Source organism: Chiloscyllium punctatum, chromosome 10, assembly GCF_047496795.1.
Source record: "Chiloscyllium punctatum isolate Juve2018m chromosome 10, sChiPun1.3, whole genome shotgun sequence".
Taxonomy (NCBI): domain Eukaryota; kingdom Metazoa; phylum Chordata; class Chondrichthyes; order Orectolobiformes; family Hemiscylliidae; genus Chiloscyllium; species Chiloscyllium punctatum.
In genome coordinates, this window is record NC_092748.1 from 15,268,374 (window position 1) to 15,282,260 (window position 13,887).

A 13,887-nucleotide genomic window follows, 5' to 3' on the forward strand; every position below is an offset into this window, starting at 1 on the left:
CACTGTAGGGAATCTAATCTAATCTAATAAACTATTCATAGTTTAGTAAACATGTTCTAAGGCACTTCACAGGGATATTGTATGTCACCAAGCCATGCCAGATAGCCCAAGGATTGGTTGAATTGGTAGGTTTCTTAAAAGAGCGAAGTTGAAGGAAAATTCAGCAATTAGATTATTTGGTAACTGTAGATTTGGCCGCACTAGAATGATTAAAATTGGCTGTACTCAAAATGTCAGCATTAGATGAGCATGGCTAACTCAGAGGGTTGCAGGGTTAGAGAAAATTACAGGAAGAGAGAGGGGTAAGGCTATGGAGGGGTATGAGGACAAAGGTGAGAATTTTAAAATGAAGGTATTGGCTCCCAGATCAGCAATGTAGCCGAGCAAACACAGGTATGATAGGACAATATGATTTACTGCAAGCTAGGGCACAGGCAACAGAGCTCAACTTAACGAAGCTTGGAATGTGGGAGAACAGCAAACTGTGCATTGGAACAATCAAGTCTAGAAGTGACAAAGAGATTAGTATGGATTTCGGCTGCAGAGGAACTGAGATGGGGCGTGGGAGTATAATTGAGTGATGTTACAAGGGCAAAAATATTTATTCTTAATGATGGCATTAAAAAATACTGAACCAAAACCAAAGCTACATCAAACTGACTTCTCAGGGCTGTAATTTTGCATTAAACTGCTTGAGGTTGGCTGTTGCAGTTGGGATTTGCGTTGAAACTGTTGATCAGATTACTGCTTTGTGTTTGTCTCCCAAGAGTCCCTCTGATCTTCTGTGCAACAGGAAAGAAATGCTGACATTCTGTGCTGAGAGGTGTGAAGAAGGTTTGTGTTGCAGCTTCTCCTACATTGCTCTGTGTTCCACTTCATAGTTCAGAAGAGAGAGCCTCCCCAAATGGAGTGTGTGGAGATGAAATGCGGCTGTTCATAACGGCTCTGGGAGGGGTTGTGGGGGTAGGGGGGAGGGGAGAAGGGAATGGGGGTGTGGGAGTAGTGGTGGATGCTGTTATCCCCTTGTGATAATGAGGCAGTGGTTCTCTCTGATCCTGAAAGAATTTCACAGTGTGCAAAGACATAAAGTCATAGACGAGCTGTTTGAAGTTGAGATGCTGTAGAGATGAAAATAGCCATTGAAAAGTTGCCAAAGGGTTGGCCCTGCTGTGAGAGCAAGGGTGAGAGATGACCCCTGACCTGTAACTCCACCCCGATGGCCAAAAGACAACAGAGGCCATGGCGTGCTTCCAACACTGGAGTGTAACCCTGATGAGTTGTGCCAAAAGAAATGGAAGCGGAATATAATTGACTGATTTCCTCTGCTGAGTACCTGATCTCCAGGATATCGCCTACAATTCCTGGCTGGAAATAGGACTCTGGGGACCCTGGTTTCTTATCGGCCTGCAACAGTCAGACAGGGCCAGGCAGCTCACTTGAGATATTTTGACAGAAATGCAGTCAAGGGCAATGTGCAGGTACCGAAAGGTCCTGACACTTTACACAAATGCAGCTTCCTGCCCTGCTCCCCAAGGAGACTTGACGGCTTTTTTTTTCAATCAAAGAAATTCTTTTAACGTCGGATACCTTTCAGCCAGCTCAGACGACTGTGAATGACAAAAGCAATCTGCTCATCAACGTCAGCTGTCTCAAATCCTTGTAAACCTTACAATATTAAAAAAAAAGCACTGTGACTTTTGGAGAACAAATCCAAAGTAAACAAATCCATTTAAGTTGACGTGCAGAGTCTAAACAATTTTAGCAAATTCTGTCTCGTCTGTGCCTTAAGAAATCTCAACTTTATATGAATATCAATATTATATCACGCAGTCTGATACTGTTTATTGCCCTGTCGCTTAAGTGAAAAATCAAGCATGGCCACGAAGTTAGAACTGTCGCATTTTAAAAAGCATTTATTTTGAAAACAAATCAAGTGCTTAAAAGGTGATGTGGCACTCTAGTGTAGTAATGTGATTTAGTTGTGCGATGGAGAGCTGAATTATAATAAACCTCGACGCTGGAGCAGACTCTGAGGAGCAGGTATAATCGGATGCCATGATATGGCACCAAACTGTCACATACCTACACCTGGGTTCAATTCCCGTCTCAGGCGACTCTCTGTGTGGAGTTTGCACATTCTCCCCGTGTCTGCGTGGGTTTTCTCCGGGTCCTCCGGTTTCCTCCCACAGTCCAAAAATGTGCAAATTAGATGAATTGGCCATGCTAAATTGCCCATAGTGTTAAGTGAAGGGTTAAATGTAGGGGAATGGATCTGGATGGGTTGCGCTTTGGCAGGTCGGTGTGGACTTGTTGGGCCGAAGGGCCTGTTTCCACACTGTAAGTAATTTAATCTAATCTAAAAATTAATTGATCAGTGCCACCTCTGGTATTTCTCCACGAAAAACACTAGTGACTGTATTCTGGACAGCCTGTGAAGTGTTCAAGCAGCTACCAATTCTCCCAAACCCCGCTCTGGTATCACATTGCTGGGATCTGTTAGCTTGGCCTTGGTGAAATGCCGCACGTTCCTTAACCCACATCATTGTTTCCCAGGAGTGCTACTCGGATCGGAGAACAGTAGGCTCTCTGTTTGGCCAGCAGCTCTTGGCGGGAGGTCTTTGTCACATGTTAACACAGAAGGACTCACCTTGAGCCAGTTAAGGGCTATTAAATCAGCTTTGGGCAACCCAGTCATACAAAGGCAAAGCTTAGGCTAACTTTACAACAGGAGGTCTCTTCTGTGTCCAGGTCATCACTAGCATTTATCTCCTGTAATTGCTGATGAGTTGAGTTCATGTTTACTTCATGCTGACCTGCATTTTCCAAATGCGAAGAAAATTAGAGATAATAAAACAGCTTCCATTGTTCAGTGCCTGAACAATATCAGGGTGACCCAAAACACTTTGCTAATAAAGTACTTTGGAAGTGTAATCGTCCTTGTAATATAGTAGAAATGGTAACCAATTTTTACACTGCACGATCCACAGTAAGGTAATTACAAGATTTGTTTTACTGCATTTAACTTTGTTCAACTATATATCCTTGAGGACAACAAACAAGGACACTCAAGCTTATAAGCCCTTATGACAAATAGTTGCAATTCATAGTCCCACTTAAAGTAATCCATTGTCACTTGGAGCTGACAGTCACACTGTGCAGACATCCAATTGTGTTAATGGAACCATGCAGAATTAATTTAGTATTAGTAGTCTTCAGGCTTCTGTCAACGCACAGAGCAAAATAACAAGTAATGTTTTTTCACATTCCAGGTTATACTTTACCAAGGTTTGATGCACAAGATATTTAAAGGCCTTGGACAGTTATGCTTTTGATGAGTTCCTTTTCCCCTTCAGATACTTTTGACAGTCAGTTGTCAGTTGACAGTCCATTGGGCTTGATGGCTCATGGGGTTTTGCACTTTCTGCATGTGTTCATATCGACTTTTCACAATTCCAGTAGTCATGTGATCATATGCAAAGGGGTATCTTAACTCTCAAAAAAGGGTTCTTTTTAGGGGCTTAGTGGTTAGCACTGCTGCCTCACAGTACCAGGGACCTGGGATCGACTCCAACCTCAGGCAGCTGTCGGTGTGGAGTTTGTGCATTCTCTTGGTGTGTGCGTTAGTATCCTTTGGGTTCTCCAGTTTTCTCCCTCAATCCAGTGATGTGCAGGTGGGGTTGGATTGGCCATGCTAAATTGCCCATAGTGTCCAAGGGTGTGCAGGCTAGGTGGATGAGCCATGGCAAATGCAGAGTTACAAGGACAGGATGGGGGCGTGGGTCTGGGCAGGATGTTGTTTGGAGAGTCGGTATGGACTCGATGGGCCAAAAGGCCTTCATCCACACTGTAGGCAGTCTACGATTCTATGGTATTTGTCTTTCAGAAAAAAGTCCATGAAGTTCAGACCTGCTCCTACCTGGTTGACTCTGCATATGTAAATGGTTCAGAGATCTGTATTACCAAACATTGACATGAATGGAGGTAGCTACTCCTTATATCTATCTGCTTTCAGCAGATACACACAAAACTTGTGATGCACCCAAATTCCCATTATTGCAAAAATCGGAAGTGAAGTATCCCAGGACAAAATAGTGATTTCTGGGCTTGTCGCATCATTTCGCAGTAATGGTGAGACTCTCTGTTTCATGTATCCAGGCAGATGTGTTAAAATGTTTGGAGTAAGTTTTAAAATATCTCCTTTAGCAGCAAGAATGTTACCCGCTGAGCTCTAGATGAGGTTAACAAGGTAATTATGTACAATTTCTGCTGTGGACCCATTTTTGCCATCAATATCATAGCTCATTGTGCCTCCGCTGTCTGGCTGATGGAAGGTATTGGTAGATATTTAGGGACAGTGTGCACCACAGGGTGTTTTTGACCTGATGGCTTCTGATTGATATGTAATGCTCAGAGGAATCAAACCTCTAAATATCTCCTCCTCTTACACTGGGAGAATCATTAAAGATGAGTTTTAAGCAAACCACTGTGTTTCTGCTTATTTAAACAGCTGATGCATTGTCAATAAACATTTTCTCTTCGATGTGAGTCATGTTTAGAATTTTGAGTTACGAGCATGAGTTTGACTTAATAGCTGAGGTCGAAATGTTTGACTGTTTCCTGGTGTTTTACAGCATGTTAGCCTTAGCTGTTATCTCAAAAGCACAAATGGCAGTGTGCTTGTTTTGTTTTATATGGAACATTGAAACCTTGTTTGCTCGGAAGATTTACAGAGCCATAGCTGTATGTGTACTCAGGAAAAAGTAAGAGTACACAACAGTTTTTTATTTGTCTGGGCTTTGTATGTCCTGTTGCAAGTAAAGCCTTGATATATATAGTAGAAAATTATGTTTTGTTTAGTTTGAATGTGATCCTGTCATATTCAGTGGGTCAGTTGTCAAGGAAAAAAGGTTTTTGTTCTCAAGTGAATAACACATTTTGTTTGAAACAAGAACTATCAGCATCCTGTTGAGATTTCCCTTTTTAACAGACTGTCCTCCAAAGTCCACAATATTCATTGTCACTGATTCAGCAGTGGTTCTATTTGTAAGAGTATCCGGGCAATTTGTGAGATCAGTAGAGAACAAGAAGGGGATGTTGGTTGAAAATGTAATTTCTTTTTAACAGCTTGATGGTGTGCCAAACAGGATACAGCAATTTTATTTTTATTAAACTTCACAATAAAAAAAACAGAATTTCAGACACATGAGTGAGTGAGCAGAATTTCCTAATTGTGCATTAATTGAGGTCACATCATCTGGCTGAATTATTCGCACTTTCAGTCATTTGACCAGTGGCTTCATAGGGCACCACATTGGCAGTACATTCTAAGTTGTGAGGTGCAATTGCTGTTGGGATTCACAACTTATGAGGCTAGTTGTTTGTTGACTTGCCTGAACATCAGATAAAGTGGGGAATGGAAGCCAACAGTAAAATCTTGTTTTGTGAGTTTCACGGTCCACTGGAAAATTACTGTAAGGCTTTTATCATTGTACTAATGCTAGAGTGATGTAATTATCTATGAGTTATGAACCACCATGTTTTCTGTTTCTCTCTCAATGGTAACTGTGACAACATTGTTTTCACATGGTGCCTTTAACATCAGAAAAAAAAGTCTCAAGGCGCTTTGTAGGTGTGATACAAAACAAAATATGATACAGAGCCAAATGGAATAAAATTCAATGCAAAGAACCAGAAAATTGGGTTAAAAAGGTAGGACTGTATTAGAGGATTAGATAACTAAGTGAACTTCACAAATGTTAAAATGGTTAGAGAAATGGCCTTTTGTTTGGAGGTAATGCTACAGCAAGCACAATCTTTGTATGATGTATCCAAGAGTTTGACATTGATACAGACATGTAAGCCTTTTATTCTTAAGTTGACCAGTAGATATAACAATTAAAAATGAAGAACTAAAAAATAAATTACAATACTTTATGCTGCATTGCTCTGTATGGTGTGATACTGAATCACAGAAAGAGCTACTAAATGCAGCATAGTAACATTTGGCTAATTTCATGTGGTCTCTAGGTACATTGTACATGATGACTTGCCGTAGTAATGTGACTCTGCAGTAAGCATTCCTGTTTAGAGGGCTAAGCCATCAAAAGTTCCTTGACTTGAGAGTCCATGCTACAAATTTAAACTGAGATATGGACATCCTGAGACACATTGTTCAATCCTCCTCCACTGCAGATAAATATTCAGTTGGATTTATGGTGTTTGCTTCAATGATCTTTCCCATTATTCCTCATGATCTTTTAAACAAAGAAAAAAACAATTATTTTTTTCAAATCTAGCCTTGATTTCCTAATTTGTATCTGCTGACTGTCAATGCTACAGGAAACAACTACCCTGATCAACTCTTGTCACTTCCATTTAAAGTCTGCCAACATCAAGAAGGTCAGCTAGAAGTATTTTCAGAAGAGAACTGACTCAACTTCCTTAATGTTTATTCAGATCCCTGGTAACTATGAGTCATTACTGGATACTCCCTTCCCATAAGTATGAATCAAAGACAATGTCATCTTGTTCCCTTCCAGCATTTGACCCTATTTGGTAGGTTGGGAAGTGAGAGGTGAGTAAAGTACATGTGGTTTGGGCACTCAAACACTTTAATGCTTGGCATCTCAACTTCATGTGTGAATTTGCTCTGCTGCCCAATAGGAGTGAACCATAACTTGCCCTGAGGTGTTGTATAAATTGAAACATGGATTCCATATGGTCTGTAATCACAGTTGCCCAGTAGTAACGACCAACTAGAAAGTATACAGTACCTTAAAATAATCAAGTGTTCCAAGGTGAGTTAATAAAGAGTTATCAAACAAAAGTTTACATCAAACCACGTAAGAAGGTACTAAGACAGTTGATAGAAAAACTTAGGTAAAGAAGTGGGGTTTCAAGGAGTGGCGTGGTGGAGAAAAGAGAAAAAGTGTGCTGAGTTTTAGAGATGGGATTCCAATGCATGGGAACTATGTGTGGCTGTCTATGAAGGATGATTGAAATCTGGGTGGGTTAAAGGACAGAATTAAAGGAAGTCAGAATTCTCAGAGATTCATCCAATCAGGTGCAATTTTAGAAGGGCTGTGCAAAGCTCTTCATTCTGAAGGTTTGACTGAGATTGGTGACGTACACTGCTTTGCTGTCCTGGCCCTGCATTCTCTCTCCCTCTCCTCCACAATCACTATCAGACACCATTATTTGGATTAATCATTGTAGCTTTTGATCCAGTTGCTGTGTTTTGTGACCAACTTCTGAGTTTCGCACTCCATCGGGGAAGATGCCTCTCCAATGCTTATTACTCCACTAGATGCACCTTAATTAGGTAGGCAGTGGTGAGATGATACAGTCAGTTGGAATATTATGCTCTCACCTCTGCAGCCTGTGTTTCAATACTGTAACAGTAATTAGATCAAAATCTCTGCACTCTTCTGACTCCTGTGTAACATATGAGATAGGTTTAGTCTTGATTAAAATCTAGGTGGTGGAGGTGAAAACGCAATGTTCAAACTGATTATCATGTTAGCACCTCTGTGAATGCATCATTTCCCCAGTAAATGAAGGACAAGTCCAGATTGTGTGCACAAATCCAGGAGCGGTCCTTGATGCCAGGAAATGCTTTCTGTTTTGGATTTTTTTAGCAGGCCAAAGTGCAGAACATCTTTTTTGAGGTGGCATCATGGAGCAGCAGAGGTCTTGTCTAAAGTAGAGTTGATTGGCTAAGTCCCCTTTCAGGCACGTCTGAAGACCCCATTGCTATAAGTAACTAGAATTCATTTGAACACGCTGTTTGCATTACATAACCATCCACCATTGAGGATTTGTGCTGGAATTATTTTGCTACAGAGTGGAAGTAAAAAGTAATATTGGTAAATTGGTGTACATCCTGTCTTATTATATTTTCAACTCTTTGGCTTTAATTATATTTTCTCATCCTTCCTTTCAAATCCCTTCAAAGTCGCAGTCCTCCTGAGCTCTGTAACATCTCACAGCTCTGAAAGTCTCCATGACATATGCTCTTGTACATCCCTTATTTTAGTTGCTCCGTCACTGGAGGTTGTACTTTCAGTGACCTAGGCCCAAAACTCAAAAGTTCTTTCCCTACACCCTTCCTGCATCTCTATCTCTCACACCGTCATTAAGATGCTGTTGAAAAATCTGTTTTTTTTGACCAAGCATTTGGTCATCTGCAGTATCTCCTACTGTACCTACTGTAAAAGTGTGTTGGGACATTATATACACTTTTTTAAAAGCAGTATAAACACAAGGTAGTGTTCTGGTAACGCTTGTCACTATTCACCAGTATTTAAAAATCCAGTTATCTGGTGACCAACCTGAGGTTATTGGCAGCTATTAGGGGAAATCATTTTTAGTGTTTCTGAAAGTAAGCACATCAGCTTGACTTGTACTTAAAGTTATAGTTTTATGAGTATTCTTGCAGTAGATGCTGGAATTGATTTGGATCTCTGTCTTTACTCTTGAATGTTTTTCTTCTTCCAAATGCACAAATACTGTTTTGTGCAGATCAGTGCTCAACAGTTTATCTTTGCAATTAGTATCTGCAAATCAAGTTTGGCTCTTCGCCAGTCAGAAAAGCATTTGCGTTCTCTATTTTTATCCCTGGCGGCTATCTTTTAAAACCAGCAAAACTGTCAATAACTTCCAATAAACTCCTCTTTATAAAATCCTGCTGTGTATACACTTTCATTTGACAGGGAACACTAAGGCTGCAGTCTTCATTATTGTACCAGTGATGTAATTGATTTTGACCCTGAATTATCTTCTTTCTTTTGTGAGTAGAAGCCTTCTTACTACTGATCCCTTTGGAAGCATTCAGGCAATAGGAAAAGCCATGCTATGATCTATCTAGAAATGTGTTTGACATGTGTATAAACTGCTAAGCTACCTTTTTCTACTGTTCATGAGTAGATGTGTTTGTTGAAAATGAGGAGCTGATGATTTTCTCTTGATAATGCTGTGATTGACTAGAGAGAGCATAGGGAGTACAGACTTGACTACAATCAGAATCACATTCAGGCTGATATAACTGACATTAATGTCCCTGAGATATATAAAAGATGGAGAAAGCACCTCCTGTCTGTCCATTGACTGTTCATCAAAGGTTCAGGAGACCAAATATAATCATTATTTCCCATGCAATGTTTCCCAGCTGTTAGGATGTTCATGCGCTGTCATTCTTGAGTATCTATAGTTTAATATTGGAGGGGTCAAAACCTGTCACTGGGACTCTGTACTTCTCACCTTCGATTTTTGATTTGGGATGAAGAAAAAAATTCTCAGCCTCAAAGCATTCTTAAATGCTTTTCAATCAATTAAATAGTTTTGCAAGTGTTTTCTGTTACACTGGAAACAAGGCAAGGAACTTGCTAACAGCCAGCAACACCAAACAGCTATACAGTAAAGACTAGATGACCTCTTCTAGTGATGTTTAAGGATAAATATTAGCCAGGGCATTGAAGGTAATGCAACTGTTCTGTACATAGTACTTTGGGATCTTTCATGCTCACTTGAAGGGCTGAAGTGGCCTGGGTTTAATATTTTACACAAAAGACAGCCCACTGACAGGACAGTACTCCTTCTGTGCTGCACTGAAATGTCAGTCTTGTTTATGTGCACAACCTGAACTGTGCAACCAAATCGATGTTCTCAGTATAAATTTTACTTTGAAAAACAGCAGGTCAAGACTCTACCCATGAAGTCCCTTAAAGTTCTGACAGCTGACTGTAGATCTCGTGCAAGTTCTGCATTCATCCAATGTATTTATTTTGTTTCAGAAGGGGGAGCAGAACTGTAATCTAGCAGGAGATAATAAAAAGGAGTACCTGACCTATGAGATTCCCCTCAATGACTCGGGATCTGCTGGACTGGGCATCAGTCTAAAAGGAAATAAGTCCAAAGACACTGGGGCTGACCTTGGCATATTCATCAAGGCTATTCTTCATGGAGGGGCAGCTTTCAAGGTAACTCTTTTGGAGAGATCTGAATTATGGCGAAGAGGAGAGATTGTCGAAATTGTGCTAATGTGCTTTTAAGGAATAGAAAGTATCAATTGCAGAACATTTCCTCATGAATTTCGAATGGTAGAGGGAGACCATTAGAGGATCTGTCAGACTTTGAGTCATAGAGTCATCAAGTTATACAGTACGGAAATAGACCCTTCGGTCCAACTTGTTTATACCAACCAGATATCCTAAATTAATCTAGTCCCATTTGCCAGCATCTGACCCATATCTGTCTCAAGTCGAGAGTGTGGTGCTGGAAAAGCACAACAGGTCAGACAGTATCCGAGGAGCAGAAAAATCAATGTTTCAGGCATAAGCCCTTCATCAGGAATGACGCTTGTAAGCTGGGGGCTGAGAGATAAATGGGAGGGGGTGTGGGGCTGGGGGGAAGGTAGCTGAGGGTGCAATATGTAGATTAAGGTGGGGGTAATGGTGATAGGTTGGAGAGAAGGGTGGAGCGGATAGGTGGGAAAGAAGGTGGACAGGTCAAGAGGGCAGTGCCGAGTTGGAAGGTTGGATCTGAGATAAGGTGGAGGAGGGGAAAGGAGCAAACTGGTGAAATCCACATTAATCCTGTGTGGCTGGAGGGATAGGCATAGCTGGGACCCATGTAGGTGCCTGTGGCTACCCCTTTGGTCTGGAGGAAGTGGGGAGGACTCAAAGGAGAAATCATTGTTCAGCCTAACAAATGAGACTGTCAGTGGAAGGGTACTGGTGGGGACGCCATGAGAGGAAGAAGTGGAGGGCTTGGAGGCCTTCATCATGGCAGATAGAGGTGTATAGGGACTGGATGCCCATGGTAAAGATGAGGCTTTGAGGGCCGGGGAAATGAAAGTCATGCAGGAGGTGGAGGGTGTGGGTGGTGTCCCGAATGTATTTGTCTAAACCCTACATATTCATGTACCCATCTAAATGCCTTTTAAATGTTGTAATTGTACCAGCCTCCACCACTTCCTCTGACAGTTCATTCCATGCATGCACCACCCTCTGTGTGAAAACATTGCCCCTTAGATTCCTTTTAAATCTTTCCCCTTTCATCTTAAACTTTAAACCCCTCTATCCTGGGGAAAAAGACCGTGGCAATTCAGCCTATCCATGCTGCTCATGATTTTATAAATTTCTGTAAGGTCACGCCTCAGTCTCTGATGGTCCAAGGAAAATAACCCCAGCCTATTCAGCCTCTCTCTATTGCTCAAGCCCTCCAACCCCGACAACGTCCTTGTAAATCTTTTCTGAACCCTTTCGAGTTTAACGACATCTTTCCTACTGCAGGGAGACCAGAATTGAATGCAGTGTTACAAAAGTGGCCTAACCAATGTCCTGTACCGTCTCAACATGATATGCAACTCAACTCGATGCACTGACTAATAAAGACAAGTATACCAAACATCTCCTTCACTAACTACCCTGTCAACCTGTGATTCTACTTTCAAGGAACTATGAACCTGTGCCCCAAGGTCTCCTTGTTCTGCAACACTTCATATTTAATAAATTAAATCCATTTGCCACTCCTCAGTCCATCTGATCAAGGTTCCGTTATACTCTGAGATCATTTTCTTTGCTGTCCATTTTACCATCAATTTTGGCATGATCTGCAAACTTACCTCCTATGTTCACATCCAAATAACTCACATAAATGACAAAAAAAATACAGAGTGACTGTGAACAGTCCAGCAGTCTTCCCTCTGAGCTCTGGAGCCTCTCCCAATCCACAGTCCTCCAAACTCCATGTTCTTGCAATTTTGACCTCAGGCAGTTTCAGTTTCCCTTACCTTATTGTTAGAGTGACTGTGTCATCTGCTGTTGCGGTCCTGAGCATTGGGACTTTCTCCCACCAAAACTATGCCCTTCTCTAAAGAGAGCTCTTAAAATCTACCTCCTCCAGCCTAACTCAGTTCAGTGTAAGATTGTTTTGCTGATAAAGTGAGAGGCATTGGGATAGTTTGTTACATAAAAGATGTCATACAAATTTTTTAAAAAAATGTTGTTCATTGGAAAGAAATACTTGTGCAGTGCATTCTTAAGCTTATAGGGTTTCAGCTGGGTTGCACAGCAGAGGGGAAAACAGCCAAACTCTAGCCACCCAATGCCTGGAGGGAGAACACCTCATCCTTTGTCTTGGGACTCTGCACCCACACGGGATCAATATAGATTTCACCAGTTTCTTCATTTCCTCTCTCCCTGTCATATTCCAGATGCAACCCTCCAACTTGGCACTGCCTTCTTGACCTGTCCTACCTGTCCATCTTCCTTCTCACCTACCCACTCCACCCTCCTTTCTGACCTATCACCATCACACCCCACCTCCATTCGCCTTTCGCTTTCCCGGCTACCTTCCCCCCCCCCCCCCCCCCCAACATCTGCATCCCCCTCCCATCTGCATCCCCCTCCCATTTATCTCTCTCAGCCTCCTTGGGCCACCCCCTTATTCCTGATGAAGAGCTTCTGCTTGAAATGTCGGCACTCCTGCTCCTCGGATGCTGCCTAACCAGCTGTGCTTTTCCCGCACCGTAATTTTCGACTGATCTCCAGCATCTTCAGTCCTCACTTTCTCCATAGCATGAACCATCCTTAGACTTTGTTTAACCAGGGGTGCACCTTTGGGGGCACCAATACTGTCAACACAATTTTGACACATTGGTGATCAGATTTCACCATGAGAAACAGTGGTGGTCTTCTCTTCAGCCAGTGCAAGTAGTGTCATCAAAAAACATGATACTTTCATTCTGGAGTCTTGGTCTCAAATACAGCCCCAGATACTTTCTTTCATCTGGCATGTTCTTGAATACAATGAGTTGCTATAGTCTCAACCCAGGTTAAATTAAGAACAGTTCCCTAGCTTTTAGAAGAATGCAAGGTGATCTCATTCAATCAGGCATATGTTTTAGATGGATTATCGGGCAAACGTGTCAAATCCTGATGACAAGGACTGCTTTGCTTTCTCAGCTATTGAGAAACGTAGCCTTCCTTCATCTGGTCTGACACTGAGGACATGTTAGACTGCACTTTATTTGCCATCTCTTTCCCAAGCTTATTGCCATAAAGAGCTCCTAAAGTCATCACTTGAGGTATCCTCAAAATGCGCTATGCTGATCCACAGAGAAATCTTTGCATCAACTCGACCCTAGATTGTAGAGTGAAGCCTTCAGAGTCATAGAGTGTGGAAACAGGCCCATCAGTCCAACTCTTCCATTCTGACCAGATTTCCCAAACTAAAAGCAGTCCTGTTTATCTGCTTTGGCCTTTATCCCTCTAAACCTTACCTATTCATGTACCTGTCCAAATGTCTTTTAAATGTGGCAAAAAGCAAGGCTGCATGGGAGAACTTACAATCAAAACTTCTGTATGTTTGAGACTAGCACTTATTTCATGAAATCATTATGATGCACAAGAATTATGAAGGAAGTCCTGGCGAGCTGTGAGGTTACATTTTGGTGGCTCGTCAGACAACAAGGAATGTCAAAATCCAACTTTGACTCCAAGCTACTGGTCACTGTCGCAATATCTCCAGATGAAATATTATGAGCTTGTCCAAAACTCTCCAGCACAAAATTTAACTTGCAGTACATCAAGTTGAACCATTCCCAACCTCCATCGCCCTACTTTTGCAACCAGTGTTTCAGCTGCACAGGTCCGATCTGTGGACTTCCTTCCTGAACTCTGCATCTCAATTTCATTCTTTAATGCAGCAAATAAAAACCTATCTATTTGACTAACCCTAATATCTATACTTTTATATCCTTATATGTCTGCTTATCAAATTTTGTTTTATAGTGCTCCTATTACATTCCTTTGGGCATTGTACGGCATTGAGAACACAACGTAAATAAGTGTTGTAATTGAATAGAGCTGGAAGTTGAAGAACAAT

At 41.6% G+C, this 13,887-nt stretch overlaps 1 protein-coding gene across 1 annotated transcript in view; it reads left to right on the forward strand.

Moving 5' to 3' along the window:
• LOC140481912 (partitioning defective 3 homolog B-like) overlaps positions 1-13,887 on the forward strand; it is a 997,517-nt gene that overhangs the window by 533,962 nt on the left and 449,668 nt on the right. The window contains exon 12 of the mRNA XM_072578586.1: positions 9,792-9,977. Within this exon, the coding sequence (XP_072434687.1) occupies positions 9,792-9,977 (186 nt within the window). The remainder of the gene's footprint in view (positions 1-9,791; positions 9,978-13,887) is intronic.